We start from the raw sequence: 17,842 nt of genomic DNA on the forward strand, positions 1-17,842 counted from the left end.
GTCTATTTTAACCCCGTATTCCATTGCGAACTGCGGAGCGCTGCTAAGATAATTTTTATCGGCTTTTTCTTCCTCAGTCTGTCAAGTTTTCTATCTATTTAGGCACAAAAAGGTTAGAACTCAAAGCCATTTTACAAATAAAAAATTCAATTAAATCTATTTTTTGACATCTGTGTTTGATTTAATCTGTGATCTGTCATCTTCATTTGTGGTCTGTGTCTGTCATTATTTGAGCAAAAATGGATGCGCTATTTATTTCATGTTCGTTGTTTTCTTCACGTGAAAACTAAATTTTAACTAATCTAAAACACGTTTCTTGTTTGTAGTTTAATAAAATACCCACTTACTAAAGTGACTAAACTAATTTTATTTATTTGTGCATAATAATGGATTCCAACAAGGAGAGTAAACGTAAAAAGGATAAACCCAATGATAGTGATGATTACAGGTCAGAGAAAAAACCTAAAAAGCGTAGATCGAGGTCCAAAACTCCGGATCGGGCGCAAGATAGGGATTCTAGGCGTAAGAGAAAACATTCCAAGTCAAAATCTCCTGTACCAACCAAACAAGACAGGCGTCGCGATTACGTCCCAAAGGAGCCTGAAGAACTTAAACCTGCAGCTCCGGTGAGGAAACCGAAAGAAACCGACATGCTGAACACTAGAACTGGTGGCGCGTACATCCCGCCAGCGCGGCTCCGAATGATGCAAGCGCAAATAACAGACAAAACGTCAGCAGCGTACCAAAGACTCGCGTGGGAGGCTTTGAAGAAGTCTATCCACGGTCACATTAACAAAATCAACGTGGGTAACATTGGCATCATTATCAAAGAGCTCCTAAAAGAGAACATAGTTCGTGGACGTGGTTTGTTAAGTAGGTCAGTGATTCAAGCTCAAGCTGCTTCACCAACATTTACTAACGTTTATGCGGCCCTGGTAGCTGCTGTAAACTCCCGATTTCCAAATATCGGCGAGTTGTTACTAAAAAGATTAGTGATACAGTTTAAAAGAGGTTTCAAGAGAAATGATAAACCTATTTGTATATCATCGGCAACATTTATCGCTCATTTGGTCAACCAGAGGGTCGCTCATGAAATTCTTGCATTAGAACTGTTAACATTACTTGTTGAGTCCCCAACTGATGACTCTGTGGAAGTCGCTATAGCATTCTTAAAGGAGTGTGGCCAGAAACTTACAGAGGTCTCCTCCAAGGGCGTGAACGCAATATTTGAGATGTTGAGGAACATTTTACATGAAGGACAGCTTGACAAGAGGGTGCAGTACATGATAGAGGTGATGTTCCAAGTGTGGAAGGATGGCTTCAAGGACCATCCCGCTGTCATTGAGGAGCTGGAGTTGGTGCCGGAGGAGGATCAGTTCACTCATCTGCTGATGTTAGACGATGCTACAGACTCACAGGATATTCTGAGTGTGTACTTATTACTTGTTCATTCCTAATATTGTACAGAAATCATCTTGTTAAATTGCTCAAAATGATTTAAATCATATAATTTAACTTCTTGATTTTAATTTGAATTGAATAACCCAAGTTAGTTTGCTTGATAGAGACAGTAAAATTTTAAATTTTCTAGCTAATAAGTATTTCATCATGTACCTAACCATCTCTAACCTAATATTAATTTTTTAATTTCAGATGTATTCAAATTTGATGATAAGTATGAAGAAAATGAGCAAAAGTACAAAGCTTTGAGCAAAGAAATCCTCGGCTCTGATGCTGAATCTGGTGAAGAAGATGGTTCTGGGGAATCGGGCAGTGAAGAATCTGATGATGACGAAGAAGAAAAAGAAAAGCCTATGACAATCATAGATAATACAGAAACTAACTTAGTTGCCCTGCGTCGTACAATCTACCTTACAATAAACTCAAGTTTGGACTTTGAGGAATGTGCTCACAAGCTAATGAAGATGCAACTAAAACCAGGACAAGAGATAGAGCTATGCCATATGTTCTTAGACTGTTGCGCTGAACAGAGGACATATGAAAAGTTCTATGGACTTTTAGCACAACGATTCTGCAATATAAATCGTATTTACATTGGCCCTTTCGAGGAAATATTTAAAGATTCTTATTCAACTGCCCACAGACTGGATACGAACCGACTTAGAAATGTCAGTAAATTTTTTGCTCATCTTTTATTCACTGACTCAATAAGCTGGGAGGTGCTTGAATGTGTGAAACTAAATGAAGAAGACACCACAAGTTCAAGTCGAATATACATTAAAATACTGTTTCAAGAACTAGCAGAGTATATGGGATTGAAGAAGCTCAACGATCGCCTGCAGGACCCGTAAGTTTTGATCGGAGATGGTTCACATTCAATGGCTGAGAAATTTCATAATAGTTTGACTAATACAGCATGTTTGCAGCTTTGACTAAATTCAAAATACATAAATGGTTTTTTTTAGGAAGCAATAATTGAAAGATATTTTGAAATAATCACAAATGTACATGAAATAATTAATTTTATTAAATGAAATATTGATCATATATTTTATGAATAGCAATTGAGAAAAAGATAATTGATTTTTTTGTAAAGTAAATATCTATACTAATATATAAAGCTGAAGAGTTTGTTTGATTGAACGCGGTAATCTCAGGAATTACAGGTCCAATTTGAAAAATTCTTTCTACAGTATGCAAGGCCTTTAGTAAACCATCTCTAAAAAAAATGTTTTTCCTTATTAAAAGCTTTATTTGTTAAGTTGAAGTTCTAATGTTCTTTAAAATTCTTTTCAGCACTTTGCAGACAGCCTTTTCTGGAATATTCCCCCGGGACAATCCTAAGAACACAAGGTTCTCAATCAATTTCTTCACTTCTATTGGTCTGGGTGGTTTAACCGATGAATTGAGAGAACATTTGAAGCAAATGCCAAAGGTATGTGTCCAGTTGTAATTCAAAGGCCCAAAAATTATATCATCATCATGAAACATTTATAATTAGTTTGAGAGTTGTTCAATCTCTGAAGCTGCTCAATCACAAATAAAAGATTCTGGGTTTGTTTTAATCCAAATGCACTGGCCTAGGATGGGCTATACCTTTCATCCCAATGCAACAATTGAGAAGGCATTATATTTAATTTCATCGCTGCTATAGTGTAGAACTTCATCCCACTACACTATAACTACAGCACTACACTATAGCAGTGATGGCCACCAACAGAAGCCGATGGAAGGCGTGGACCTGCAGGAGGCTGGGATCTTACCAGGACCACGATGTTCAGTAATGAAAGAACAACTATAGAGAGAGAGAGAGATATTTAATTTTGCAGCTATTGATCTACAGTATATTTCCTCTGTCTCATCCTGAGATGTTATGTCATTGACACATGCCAGGCTTGCTGGTAAAACTTTGTTATCTATATATTTAAAAATGAATCTATATTTCCCTTCCCTTCCTTTTTTTTATGTGTTTGTTATTGTCAGGAGAAGGTTCTTAGGTTTGAGAGAAAAAATTTAAAAAGTGGTAGGGGTAGTTGAAATTTTACATCGAGTTTCACGCGGACGAAGTCGCGGGTGTCCGCTAGTGTCTTAATAACTTTCCAATTATTGTCATTCAATTCTTGTCCAATTATAGTCACAGGTTTTTTTTTTATGTTCTCATATTTTGATTTATTTTAATTTCTAATCAGTAAATTATTTTTTTAGAATGTTCCAGCAGCTATAACAGAGATCAAACTGGACAGTGATTCCAGTTCAGATTCCAGTTCCGACAGCTCCTCATCTAGTGATTCTAGTTCTAGTGGTAAGTTATAATTTTCCGTGATATATTACAAGCTTGCTTGCAGCTTTCAACTATGACAAAGTATAATTTGTTAAATGATAGAGATAATGTAAATATGAAACTTTAAACTAGTGCAAATTTCTTTTTTAGACTCTGAAGACTCTGATAGTAAGCAAAAGGAAAAAAATAATAAGAAAAGGGGAAAGAAAACCACAAAGTCTCCAGAAGTTGAAAATTCTTCCAATCAAAGAAACAATGTCGAGAAATGGGGACATGATGGGTTTTATGATACTTACGGTCCTGACGCGAGAAGGAACGAATCAAGACCTAACAAAGAAAGAGATGGACGATATAATAACGATGAAAGAAATAAGCATAATGAAAGGAGTAAAAATAATCAGGATAATGATAGGAGAGAAGATCGTAGAAAAGAGCAACAAGACTATAGACGAGAAACAGAGAGAGATTTCAGAAATGATTATAGAAGTAAACCTAATGACGACAGGAGGAAGAATAATGTAGAGTCAGATAGAAGAAATAATGATCGAGGATCTAGGACAGAAAGAAATGACAATAATCAGGAATATGAACGCCAAGAGGGAGCTACAAGAAGTCTTCAAATAAGAAACAGTAATGAAGACAGATATAACAATAAAGATTTTAGGAATAGAGAAGGGGGGGATAATGACAAGGAACAAAAAAGAGATCGCGATTATAAAGAGTCTGATAAAAGAATCGATAATCAAAATTCAAGAAAAGATAGAAATAGCAAAAGTAACGTAAATGAACATGAAGAGCCCATAAACAATTATGATGCCCAAAATCATAGTTCAAGAGGTCGAGAACGAGACAGAGAACAAATAGAAAGAGACAACGATCAGGATTCTAGAAAAGGAAGAAATAATCGTACTACTAAAGGAAGCGAGTTCGAGGACTCCGGAAACAATCGTGATCGTCGTAATAACGAAGATAGGTATAATAAAGAGTCCAATCCGAAAAATGACACTAGGGATTCAAGAACAGAAAGAAGTGGCAATAAAGTATATATACGCGAAGAAAACAGAAATAATCGTGATGATAGAAACAATCACGAAGATACACACATTAGGGAGTCAAGAAACCAGATCAATGATAGAATAGAGAGGTATAATAAAAAGGATTCGAAAAACAAATCAAAGATAATAGATAGTCGATCTAATAAAGATGATACTAATCGTAAAAATAGACGCGATGAAGTTAGTGATGAAAATAGTAGTTCAGACGATGACCATAGACAAACAGAAAAAACTAGATCCGACAGAAATGACAAACAACTAAACAAGAACAAACACAATGATGAAAAAAGAAATTCCAAAAGAAACGAGGAGCCACGAAAGAAAGATCAGAAAGATTATGATAGTACCAGCAGTAGTGATGATGAGCAAAATGATAAGCAAAAGAGTAAAAAATCAAATAAAAAAGCGAAGAAAGCAAATAAAGAAAAAAGACATAAGAAAGAAAAAAGTAATCATAAAAGAGACGATAGTGATGATAGCGAGGAAGATTCTCGGCATAAACGGCGAGATGAACCGGAGAATCGTAAAACAGGCAAAGAATCCAAAAAAACAAAATCAAAGTCGAAAAAAGGGAAACAAAAAAGACGTGATAAAAGAAAAGATAAAGAAAACGTAAGTGACGAAAGCGCTGATTCAGATTCCTCAGACAGTTCAGAGAGTTCAGAGAGTTCTGTAAACAAAGGTGGACGTTACTGGGACACATTTGATATTGAAGGCAAAGAAAGTTCCAAATTTCTTGTAGAGAGTAGAACAAGCAGCAAAAAGGAGAAACGCTCTGAACGGAAGCGCGAACGTTAACATTGACTTGATATTAACATGTTTTACGTTTTTAAGTTGTAAAAATCTGATTTAAATTTATAAAGCAGGCATTAAATGTTTTATAAGCCAAACTGGATTTTTATCTTTCGAGTTTTGCTTTTTTCATAATCGTACATTATACCATTAAAACCTGTAGTGTAGGTAGTATTAGTTTTTATTTAAAAATACAAAATGACACCAGTCATTTTTCTTAAATATACTATCAAAGAGTACTCATAATCGTTGGTACCTATAAAATCACTAAGTTTTATGGATACTTTATATATTCATTACATTCTGTGAAGCTTGTTGACCCTCAACTATTAATTTGCGTAATTCTTGAATATGAGTTCTGTGAAAATGGTCACAAATATGAGCGGCTCGAGTTCTGATATTTCAAACGACAAAACCAACGAAGACGCCAAAACAATATGCAACACGAAGGCAGCTTCCGTTCCAAGGGTGCAAAGACAATCTGAAGTTGTTCTAAACGAGCCGCCCTCTGCGCCGTTTTACTTTCACTCGCTGAAAGAAAACGAAGCTCCACTTTTAGACTCTGAAGACTCTGATAGTAAGCAAAAGGAAAAAAATAATAAGAAAAGGGGAAAGAAAACCACAAAGTCTCCAGAAGTTGAAAATTCTTCCAATCAAAGAAACAATGTCGAGAAATGGGGACATGATGGGTTTTATGATACTTACGGTCCTGACGCGAGAAGGAACGAATCAAGACCTAACAAAGAAAGAGATGGACGATATAATAACGATGAAAGAAATAAGCATAATGAAAGGAGTAAAAATCATCAGGATAATGATAGGAGAGAAGATCGTAGAAAAGAGCAACAAGACTATAGACGAGAAACAGAGAGAGATTTCAGAAATGATTATAGAAGTAAACCTAATGACGACAGGAGGAAGAATAATGTAGAGTCAGATAGAAGAAATAATGATCGAGGATCTAGGACAGAAAGAAATGACAATAATCAGGAATATGAACGCCAAGAGGGAGCTACAAGAAGTCTTCAAATAAGAAACAGTAATGAAGACAGATATAACAATAAAGATTTTAGGAATAGAGAAGGGGGGGATAATGACAAGGAACAAAAAAGAGATCGCGATTATAAAGAGTCTGATAAAAGAATCGATAATCAAAATTCAAGAAAAGATAGAAATAGCAAAAGTAACGTAAATGAACATGAAGAGCCCATAAACAATTATGATGCCCAAAATCATAGTTCAAGAGGTCGAGAACGAGACAGAGAACAAATAGAAAGAGACAACGATCAGGATTCTAGAAAAGGAAGAAATAATCGTACTACTAAAGGAAGCGAGTTCGAGGACTCCGGAAACAATCGTGATCGTCGTAATAATGAAGATAGGTATAATAAAGAGTCCAATCCGAAAAATGACACTAGGGATTCAAGAACAGAAAGAAGTGGCAATAAAGTATATATACGCGAAGAAAACAGAAATAATCGTGATGATAGAAACAATCACGAAGATACACACATTAGGGAGTCAAGAAACCAGATCAATGATAGAATAGAGAGGTATAATAAAAAGGATTCGAAAAACAAATCAAAGATAATAGATAGTCGATCTAATAAAGATGATACTAATCGTAAAAATAGACGCGATGAAGTTAGTGATGAAAATAGTAGTTCAGACGATGACCATAGACAAACAGAAAAAACTAGATCCGACAGAAATGACAAACAACTAAACAAGAACAAACACAATGATGAAAAAAGAAATTCCAAAAGAAACGAGGAGCCACGAAAGAAAGATCAGAAAGATTATGATAGTACCAGCAGTAGTGATGATGAGCAAAATGATAAGCAAAAGAGTAAAAAATCAAATAAAAAAGCGAAGAAAGCAAATAAAGAAAAAAGACATAAGAAAGAAAAAAGTAATCATAAAAGAGACGATAGTGATGATAGCGAGGAAGATTTTCGGCATAAACGGCGAGATGAACCGGAGAATCGTAAAACAGGCAAAGAATCCAAAAAAACAAAATCAAAGTCGAAAAAAGGGAAACAAAAAAGACGTGATAAAAGAAAAGATAAAGAAAACGTAAGTGACGAAAGCGCTGATTCAGATTCCTCAGACAGTTCAGAGAGTTCAGAGAGTTCTGTAAACAAAGGTGGACGTTACTGGGACACATTTGATATTGAAGGCAAAGAAAGTTCCAAATTTCTTGTAGAGAGTAGAACAAGCAGCAAAAAGGAGAAACGCTCTGAACGGAAGCGCGAACGTTAACATTGACTTGATATTAACATGTTTTACGTTTTTAAGTTGTAAAAATCTGATTTAAATTTATAAAGCAGGCATTAAATGTTTTATAAGCCAAACTGGATTTTTATCTTTCGAGTTTTGCTTTTTTCATAATCGTACATTATACCATTAAAACCTGTAGTGTAGGTAGTATTAGTTTTTATTTAAAAATACAAAATGACACCAGTCATTTTTCTTAAATATACTATCAAAGAGTACTCATAATCGTTGGTACCTATAAAATCACTAAGTTTTATGGATACTTTATATATTCATTACATTCTGTGAAGCTTGTTGACCCTCAACTATTAATTTGCGTAATTCTTGAATATGAGTTCTGTGAAAATGGTCACAAATATGAGCGGCTCGAGTTCTGATATTTCAAACGACAAAACCAACGAAGACGCCAAAACAATATGCAACACGAAGGCAGCTTCCGTTCCAAGGGTGCAAAGACAATCTGAAGTTGTTCTAAACGAGCCGCCCTCTGCGCCGTTTTACTTTCACTCGCTGAAAGAAAACGAAGCTCCACTTTTAGACTCTGAAGACTCTGATAGTAAGCAAAAGGAAAAAAATAATAAGAAAAGGGGAAAGAAAACCACAAAGTCTCCAGAAGTTGAAAATTCTTCCAATCAAAGAAACAATGTCGAGAAATGGGGACATGATGGGTTTTATGATACTTACGGTCCTGACGCGAGAAGGAACGAATCAAGACCTAACAAAGAAAGAGATGGACGATATAATAACGATGAAAGAAATAAGCATAATGAAAGGAGTAAAAATCATCAGGATAATGATAGGAGAGAAGATCGTAGAAAAGAGCAACAAGACTATAGACGAGAAACAGAGAGAGATTTCAGAAATGATTATAGAAGTAAACCTAATGACGACAGGAGGAAGAATAATGTAGAGTCAGATAGAAGAAATAATGATCGAGGATCTAGGACAGAAAGAAATGACAATAATCAGGAATATGAACGCCAAGAGGGAGCTACAAGAAGTCTTCAAATAAGAAACAGTAATGAAGACAGATATAACAATAAAGATTTTAGGAATAGAGAAGGGGGGGATAATGACAAGGAACAAAAAAGAGATCGCGATTATAAAGAGTCTGATAAAAGAATCGATAATCAAAATTCAAGAAAAGATAGAAATAGCAAAAGTAACGTAAATGAACATGAAGAGCCCATAAACAATTATGATGCCCAAAATCATAGTTCAAGAGGTCGAGAACGAGACAGAGAACAAATAGAAAGAGACAACGATCAGGATTCTAGAAAAGGAAGAAATAATCGTACTACTAAAGGAAGCGAGTTCGAGGACTCCGGAAACAATCGTGATCGTCGTAATAATGAAGATAGGTATAATAAAGAGTCGAATCCGAAAAATGACACTAGGGATTCAAGAACAGAAAGAAGTGGCAATAAAGTATATATACGCGAAGAAAACAGAAATAATCGTGATGATAGAAACAATCACGAAGATACACACATTAGGGAGTCAAGAAACCAGATCAATGATAGAATAGAGAGGTATAATAAAAAGGATTCGAAAAACAAATCAAAGATAATAGATAGTCGATCTAATAAAGATGATACTAATCGTAAAAATAGACGCGATGAAGTTAGTGATGAAAATAGTAGTTCAGACGATGACCATAGACAAACAGAAAAAACTAGATCCGACAGAAATGACAAACAACTAAACAAGAACAAACACAATGATGAAAAAAGAAATTCCAAAAGAAACGAGGAGCCACGAAAGAAAGATCAGAAAGATTATGATAGTACCAGCAGTAGTGATGATGAGCAAAATGATAAGCAAAAGAGTAAAAAATCAAATAAAAAAGCGAAGAAAGCAAATAAAGAAAAAAGACATAAGAAAGAAAAAAGTAATCATAAAAGAGACGATAGTGATGATAGCAAGGAAGATTCTCGGCATAAACGGCGAGATGAACCGGAGAATCGTAAAACAGGCAAAGAATCCAAAAAAACAAAATCAAAGTCGAAAAAAGGGAAACAAAAAAGACGTGATAAAAGAAAAGATAAAGAAAACGTAAGTGACGAAAGCGCTGATTCAGATTCCTCAGACAGTTCAGAGAGTTCAGAGAGTTCTGTAAACAAAGGTGGACGTTACTGGGACACATTTGATATTGAAGGCAAAGAAAGTTCCAAATTTCTTGTAGAGAGTAGAACAAGCAGCAAAAAGGAGAAACGCTCTGAACGGAAGCGCGAACGTTAACATTGACTTGATATTAACATGTTTTACGTTTTTAAGTTGTAAAAATCTGATTTAAATTTATAAAGCAGGCATTAAATGTTTTATAAGCCAAACTGGATTTTTATCTTTCGAGTTTTGCTTTTTTCATAATCGTACATTATACCATTAAAACCTGTAGTGTAGGTAGTATTAGTTTTTATTTAAAAATACAAAATGACACCAGTCATTTTTCTTAAATATACTATCAAAGAGTACTCATAATCGTTGGTACCTATAAAATCACTAAGTTTTATGGATACTTTATATATTCATTACATTCTGTGAAGCTTGTTGACCCTCAACTATTAATTTGCGTAATTCTTGAATATGAGTTCTGTGAAAATGGTCACAAATATGAGCGGCTCGAGTTCTGATATTTCAAACGACAAAACCAACGAAGACGCCAAAACAATATGCAACACGAAGGCAGCTTCCGTTCCAAGGGTGCAAAGACAATCTGAAGTTGTTCTAAACGAGCCGCCCTCTGCGCCGTTTTACTTTCACTCGCTGAAAGAAAACGAAGCTCCACTTTTAGACTCTGAAGACTCTGATAGTAAGCAAAAGGAAAAAAATAATAAGAAAAGGGGAAAGAAAACCACAAAGTCTCCAGAAGTTGAAAATTCTTCCAATCAAAGAAACAATGTCGAGAAATGGGGACATGATGGGTTTTATGATACTTACGGTCCTGACGCGAGAAGGAACGAATCAAGACCTAACAAAGAAAGAGATGGACGATATAATAACGATGAAAGAAATAAGCATAATGAAAGGAGTAAAAATCATCAGGATAATGATAGGAGAGAAGATCGTAGAAAAGAGCAACAAGACTATAGACGAGAAACAGAGAGAGATTTCAGAAATGATTATAGAAGTAAACCTAATGACGACAGGAGGAAGAATAATGTAGAGTCAGATAGAAGAAATAATGATCGAGGATCTAGGACAGAAAGAAATGACAATAATCAGGAATATGAACGCCAAGAGGGAGCTACAAGAAGTCTTCAAATAAGAAACAGTAATGAAGACAGATATAACAATAAAGATTTTAGGAATAGAGAAGGGGGGGATAATGACAAGGAACAAAAAAGAGATCGCGATTATAAAGAGTCTGATAAAAGAATCGATAATCAAAATTCAAGAAAAGATAGAAATAGCAAAAGTAACGTAAATGAACATGAAGAGCCCATAAACAATTATGATGCCCAAAATCATAGTTCAAGAGGTCGAGAACGAGACAGAGAACAAATAGAAAGAGACAACGATCAGGATTCTAGAAAAGGAAGAAATAATCGTACTACTAAAGGAAGCGAGTTCGAGGACTCCGGAAACAATCGTGATCGTCGTAATAATGAAGATAGGTATAATAAAGAGTCGAATCCGAAAAATGACACTAGGGATTCAAGAACAGAAAGAAGTGGCAATAAAGTATATATACGCGAAGAAAACAGAAATAATCGTGATGATAGAAACAATCACGAAGATACACACATTAGGGAGTCAAGAAACCAGATCAATGATAGAATAGAGAGGTATAATAAAAAGGATTCGAAAAACAAATCAAAGATAATAGATAGTCGATCTAATAAAGATGATACTAATCGTAAAAATAGACGCGATGAAGTTAGTGATGAAAATAGTAGTTCAGACGATGACCATAGACAAACAGAAAAAACTAGATCCGACAGAAATGACAAACAACTAAACAAGAACAAACACAATGATGAAAAAAGAAATTCCAAAAGAAACGAGGAGCCACGAAAGAAAGATCAGAAAGATTATGATAGTACCAGCAGTAGTGATGATGAGCAAAATGATAAGCAAAAGAGTAAAAAATCAAATAAAAAAGCGAAGAAAGCAAATAAAGAAAAAAGACATAAGAAAGAAAAAAGTAATCATAAAAGAGACGATAGTGATGATAGCAAGGAAGATTCTCGGCATAAACGGCGAGATGAACCGGAGAATCGTAAAACAGGCAAAGAATCCAAAAAAACAAAATCAAAGTCGAAAAAAGGGAAACAAAAAAGACGTGATAAAAGAAAAGATAAAGAAAACGTAAGTGACGAAAGCGCTGATTCAGATTCCTCAGACAGTTCAGAGAGTTCAGAGAGTTCTGTAAACAAAGGTGGACGTTACTGGGACACATTTGATATTGAAGGCAAAGAAAGTTCCAAATTTCTTGTAGAGAGTAGAACAAGCAGCAAAAAGGAGAAACGCTCTGAACGGAAGCGCGAACGTTAACATTGACTTGATATTAACATGTTTTACGTTTTTAAGTTGTAAAAATCTGATTTAAATTTATAAAGCAGGCATTAAATGTTTTATAAGCCAAACTGGATTTTTATCTTTCGAGTTTTGCTTTTTTCATAATCGTACATTATACCATTAAAACCTGTAGTGTAGGTAGTATTAGTTTTTATTTAAAAATACAAAATGACACCAGTCATTTTTCTTAAATATACTATCAAAGAGTACTCATAATCGTTGGTACCTATAAAATCACTAAGTTTTATGGATACTTTATATATTCATTACATTCTGTGAAGCTTGTTGACCCTCAACTATTAATTTGCGTAATTCTTGAATATGAGTTCTGTGAAAATGGTCACAAATATGAGCGGCTCGAGTTCTGATATTTCAAACGACAAAACCAACGAAGACGCCAAAACAATATGCAACACGAAGGCAGCTTCCGTTCCGAGGATGCAAAGACAATCTGAAGTTGTTCTAAACGAGCCGCCCTCTGCGCCGTTTTACTTTCACTCGCTGAAAGAAAACGAAGCTCCACCTTTCAGAAAGCCAGGAAAAGAACCGATACTTCGTCTACTGATTGACACTTTGATCAAAGAGGACGATGTAATAGAAATGGTCGCGGCTATGGATATCGATGACTCTTATAGTGGATATAAGAAACGGATAGGTTGTATTTTTTTATCACCATCATCATCATATCAGCTGAAGGACGTCCACTGCAGAACATACTCCTTTTTTAGGGACTTACAAACATCATGATCCTGAGCCACCTGCATCCAGCGAATCTCTGCGACTCACTTGATGTCGTCAGTCCATCTGGTGGGGGGTCGCTGCGCTTTTTAGTATGGGGTCGACATTCCAGCACTTAGGGATCCAACATCTATCGGCCAACCCAACATGATCCAAAGAGGCTATGAAGGAAATTACTATAGTAGGTTGAGGTTCAGGTACCTATAGGTATGCGATGCGTCAGTTCCTAGTCGCACTGTGGCGTGAAATTGCAACATGCCGAATTGCGCATCTACTAATTAATCCAGCTAAGATTTGATTTTGTTTACTGTGCAACTATATGCCTCCCGGCCTTCAGTAAACTCGAAGTTAGGCGCTGCGCGCTCTCTATCCCTTCCTTCTTTTTTCCCTGAAGATACCTTATGTTCCCGCTGGGCGCTGATACCTACCTAAATGTACTTATTAAACATCTTGACGCCCAATGTTCTAAGAAGCTTGCTTAATGTGTGAATCGTTTTAGAACCTGATTTTATTTTACTTTTAATAGATATTTTTTACTTTTGTATTACTAAATCCTTCTCTTTGTAGTTGAAATCCTTGTGAGATATAATATTGTGACAAATTACCATGTAACTGAAAAATATTTTCTCGTAATATTTGTCATGGAGACCATAAGCTACGCAGCCCAGAGAGACTTTAATGTGTCCAAACTTGCTTGCCTGCTGTCTATTTATTTGGCTACCCACTTGTATTTCAAGTGGTATTACTGGATATCACCTGCAGCCGTCTGGAAATACTTTAGACGTTTGATGATTAAACATACAATTGAGGTGAAGTATCACATTTCTACTCTAAAGGTGGTAGCTCATTGGACCGACTCGACTTGAGAGACTCGATTAGTATTCTTCGTATGGATTTGTATGGGCATGCGCTTACTACATCAACTACGTACCATCACCGAATTGCCTCGATCGCGAGGTGTCCACGCGCCGCGAGTGGAGCACTCGATGATAGCTCGCTGTTGACATGCATGCCTCGCCTAAACCGCGAGTTGACAAAGCGGCGTCCACCCGCGGTCTACATGTAGACTGTCAGAAATTCGTTGACCACGCGAGGTTCACTGATGGACAACGCGACGTCTACCCGTGGTCGACCTCTCGACGACAAATGGACGCCTAGCGACGAGGTGGTGCGGGTCGGGTCTCGGGTGGGTCTAATGAGCTACGACCTTAAAGGCACATCTAATACAAATATTATTGGAACGAAGTTCCCTATCGTTGCGAAAGGGGGCTAGACGGAAAAAATTAAGACCAAAAGTTGAACCAACACTTTTTAGCCGATTGCGTAAGGAGGGTAATGTTTTTGCCATAGTTTTAAGCTGGAGACAGCTGGTGAGCTACAAGGTAGCGATGATAGCTATTGCGATTGCGAACTTCGTTCCATCCGGGGGTCCCTTGGCACCTCTCAAGTTTTTATTTTAATTTTTGTAATGTCTGGATCTACAGAACCAATTTTGAAAATTCCTTTACCATTAGAAAGCCACGTTATTTGTGAGCGTCGTAGACTAAATTTTGTCCACGTATTCACTCGTGAACGGGAACTAAAGGCGGGCGTCAGCCAGTTTACAATAGATATACTCATTCTATCCCCGCTCCCTCAAATTATTTTAGTTCAGAGATACCAATTACCCAACTCTAAAATATTTGAGAATTTTACTGAAATATTTTTAGAAGGAAGACACCATATCTTATACCCCAGCCAGCCCAGTCATCATCATTAACAGCAGATGGACAATCCAGCGGCTCCCTGCAACCTGCTTGATATCCTCAGTCCATCTAGTGGGGGATCGACCAACACTGTGCTTTCTGGTGCAGGACTACTATTATGCGGGTAAAACTGCAAGATTTTGCTAGTGGTTATTAAATGTTTCCAGGATTCACCAGATGGTCAAGAAGTATTTGAGCCTGAGGAGTGTTACGACATCATGTCACACTTTCATACCAACTACCTCTGCAACTTGCCACTCGTGCATATCCTTACATTTGAGGTGGATAGACTGAAGATAATGTGGCCTTTTAATATGAAATGATATTTAAGTATTTCAAGTTTCATTTCTTTGTTTTGTTTACAATAAAACTAGTGTTTAAATTATAAAACAAACTTTATTTACTTATTCCACAACAAAACACTAAGGCAAAGTATTCTTGTGTTTAGATTTTTTCCTTTTTTTTACTCTACCCTCAAAAACTTTATCTTTCTTATCATTTTGTTTATTGCCTTGTTTTGTTTTCTTTTTCTTACAAGACAAAGGATTTGGGTTCTTCTGTTTTTTCTCTTTGACTATTATTTTTTTAGTTTCATCCTTTTCTTCGATGCCGAGTGACTTTTTCATGTTCTTTAGTGCTTCATTTTGAGTTGGGCTTATGAATATAGAAGAATTTGCTTCTAAACTTTGACCAGCTTTACCATAACTTGCAGGTGATGGTTTTTCAAGTGTAGGCGACTTGTTATGTAGGTAAAGTAGTGGTACACCAGCTTTCAATCTCATTTTTTCTTGCAAATCCCTATCCTGTGTTGCCAGTATATAGTGTTTATCATTTTTCTTGCCCACCATAGACAAAATACACTGCGAGCCGGAGACAGGTTCTTTATGACCACATTCATGAATACCAAATTGTTTCAGTATAGTTAATGCACCATGAGTCTTTTTTGCAATTTTTTCTGTTTCTTTTATAATACATCTAGTTGTGAGCAGCTTAACATTTCCGTTAAGATATTTTGTGAGCTGCTCTCTTATTGCTATGTGTTCCTGTAACAAATATAATATTTTTAAACAAATTATTGTTAAATAATTTTAATTATTTGCCATATCCATGAAATATGACCAATTGTTACCTACTATTATAATGGTTACAAGTCTTAAGCCTAAAGGGTGGGGATGACCTGACCCCTTTGTTATGGAGCTATTGAAGCTGAGTTATTGTCTAGCAAATACATCTGTATGCATAGATAAACTGCCACAGATTAAAGAATAGGCAGATAGAGTGCCTGAAACATGGCAGTGATGCAGCCATTCCAAATACAAAAACTAATACATTCTCAAGTCAGACACAAAGCGTCACATCAGTAATTTTCAACATTATTCAAGAAAAATGGTGTTTTATGTTTTTAAATATTTCAAAAACTGTTTACTAAATCTAAAAATATAAGATGGAGTATTTTTTATAGGTGGTTATTGATTATTAGTCTATTATGATATTAATTTACGCAATTGTTGTTAGTGTTAAATCTTGAAATACAAATTATGAAAAAAAAGTTTGTATATGGTAGATAGCAACTTAATGTGGATGCTAAAGTCACGTGACATTCGTTTTTTTTGGGTTACACCAGCTTCTCTACGCGGCTTGTAAAGACTCATTCTGTATCATTCTCTTACTAGTTTAGATTAGTGTTTGCTACTAACTAGTTTAGATTACTGCTCGCTGGTTCTGGGAAGTTCTCCTGCCAGCGCATGCTTTGCTCTTTGAGGGTCAAGTGGGAATCAGCATTATCCGCCTCAGGGTCCGGTAGCTCTTCCAGCGGCACCTGGATGTCTTCATCAGGCAATTTTTCCGCTTTCCACTCTTCATCTACTATATCGATCAGGCGTCCATTACGCCGATATTTACTGTCCATTTTGAGGAATATTTTCTAACAGAAGAATGGACACGAGCAGTATTCCAAACTTAAGTCAGTCTGTAATTAAATAAAACTCACTTTAAAAGCTGAAAAGCAGAAGGTCCCGTCGATCAACACTTGGTAAGGTTGGTGGAAACCAAAGTTGTTGTAGTAAAATTTTAGATACTTTTGGACTTTCTTGTATCTCGTGATTTTCATTTTGAATTAGCTAAGTACCTTAATATCTTTGATAACGGACGAAAGTTAATAATTCAATTCACAAAATGGTGTTTTTATTTTACAAAATAAGCGCACGAAACACATGCAAGACGTAAATTATATATTTGACAGTTGAGCACAGACCACAAATGAAGCAGTTGAGTTGACACTTTGACATTGACAGTTGAGTTTAACTTTTTTATCATTAGAACCACAGATATAGAGGATATTATAGAACATAGAGCAAATTACATGGAGGTGTTTTGCAACTACCGCAATCTTGATCATAAATTTAAACTACAAATCAAAATTTAACTTACATTATGAATTACTAGTAGACGCCCGCGACTTCGTCTGCAATTAATTAGTGTAAGCTTTCATCAACCCCTTTCGACCCTCTTTAGTTTTACCTCTTGAAATGCAAGCGTGAACGAAGTTACTTTCTCTGTCTACGATTGCAACATTAGATGTCAGTTTGACAGTAAATAATTTAGTTCCCCTCACATGTAATTCGTCTGAGCAGTCTGAGCATAGACAAATAACGTTCCATTTTATATAAAGGTAAAAAATATGCGTTTAATATGAAGTGGAATTTAGTCATTTTAAAATTTGTTTTCTTTGTAATAGAATTAAAATATATTATACAAAAATAATGTACATTTTCTACATTAGATTTTACAAACGTGATACCAAAATATATTTTTTAAAACTGTAATTTATTATTTTAAGGACATCTTGTATTGTAAAGTCCAAGAATTTTTTATGTTTTTTAAATACATATATTATATTTATATTATTTAATAATATTTTTTTTATATTATATTTTATTGTTGATAATTTTTATGTACAAAGAAAAGTTTTA

The 17,842-nt window shown here is 35.5% G+C and overlaps 7 protein-coding genes across 7 annotated transcripts; 5 read left to right on the plus strand and 2 right to left on the minus strand.

Annotated features, from left to right (window-relative positions):
• The first annotated feature begins 214 nt into the window (after positions 1-214).
• Positions 215-5,687, plus strand: LOC112049355 (pre-mRNA-splicing factor CWC22 homolog). Its single transcript, XM_024087212.2, has 5 exons — positions 215-1,428; positions 1,654-2,308; positions 2,758-2,896; positions 3,667-3,763; positions 3,893-5,687. The coding sequence occupies exons 1-5, from the start codon at positions 387-389 to the stop codon at positions 5,593-5,595; spliced, it is 3,636 nt and encodes a 1,211-aa protein (XP_023942980.2). The 5' UTR covers positions 215-386; the 3' UTR covers positions 5,596-5,687.
• A 268-nt stretch (positions 5,688-5,955) lies between these two features.
• On the plus strand, positions 5,956-7,851 carry LOC128199876 (NKAP family protein-like). Its single transcript, XM_052891190.1, has one exon. The coding sequence runs from the start codon at positions 5,956-5,958 to the stop codon at positions 7,849-7,851; it is 1,896 nt and encodes a 631-aa protein (XP_052747150.1).
• Positions 7,852-8,211: 360 nt separating this feature from the next.
• On the plus strand, positions 8,212-10,107 carry LOC128199877 (NKAP family protein-like). The gene has a single exon (XM_052891191.1). The coding sequence runs from the start codon at positions 8,212-8,214 to the stop codon at positions 10,105-10,107; it is 1,896 nt and encodes a 631-aa protein (XP_052747151.1).
• Positions 10,108-10,467: 360 nt separating this feature from the next.
• Positions 10,468-12,363, plus strand: LOC128199878 (NKAP family protein-like). Its single transcript, XM_052891192.1, has one exon. The coding sequence runs from the start codon at positions 10,468-10,470 to the stop codon at positions 12,361-12,363; it is 1,896 nt and encodes a 631-aa protein (XP_052747152.1).
• A 237-nt stretch (positions 12,364-12,600) lies between these two features.
• Positions 12,601-15,333, plus strand: LOC112049357 (uncharacterized). The gene is made up of 3 exons (XM_024087214.2): positions 12,601-13,042; positions 13,693-13,934; positions 15,038-15,333. Exons 1-3 carry the CDS (start codon positions 12,709-12,711, stop codon positions 15,191-15,193), a joined length of 732 nt encoding a protein of 243 aa, XP_023942982.2. The 5' UTR covers positions 12,601-12,708; the 3' UTR covers positions 15,194-15,333.
• Positions 15,247-17,005, minus strand: LOC112049356 (rRNA-processing protein UTP23 homolog). The gene is made up of 2 exons (XM_024087213.2): positions 16,861-17,005; positions 15,247-15,913 (listed from the first exon to the last, which is right to left on the minus strand). Exons 1-2 carry the CDS (start codon positions 16,978-16,980, stop codon positions 15,293-15,295), a joined length of 741 nt encoding a protein of 246 aa, XP_023942981.2. The 5' UTR covers positions 16,981-17,005; the 3' UTR covers positions 15,247-15,292.
• Positions 15,773-17,138, minus strand: LOC112049358 (anaphase-promoting complex subunit 13). Its single transcript, XM_024087215.2, has 3 exons — positions 16,999-17,138; positions 16,568-16,839; positions 15,773-15,913 (listed from the first exon to the last, which is right to left on the minus strand). Coding segments are annotated over exons 2-3 (213 nt in total). The 5' UTR covers positions 16,780-16,839; positions 16,999-17,138; the 3' UTR covers positions 15,773-15,912.
• Between the last annotated feature and the right edge of the window lie 704 nt (positions 17,139-17,842).

The sequence above is a fragment of the Bicyclus anynana genome, chromosome 3 (genome assembly GCF_947172395.1).
Source record: "Bicyclus anynana chromosome 3, ilBicAnyn1.1, whole genome shotgun sequence".
NCBI classification, from domain to species: domain Eukaryota; kingdom Metazoa; phylum Arthropoda; class Insecta; order Lepidoptera; family Nymphalidae; genus Bicyclus; species Bicyclus anynana.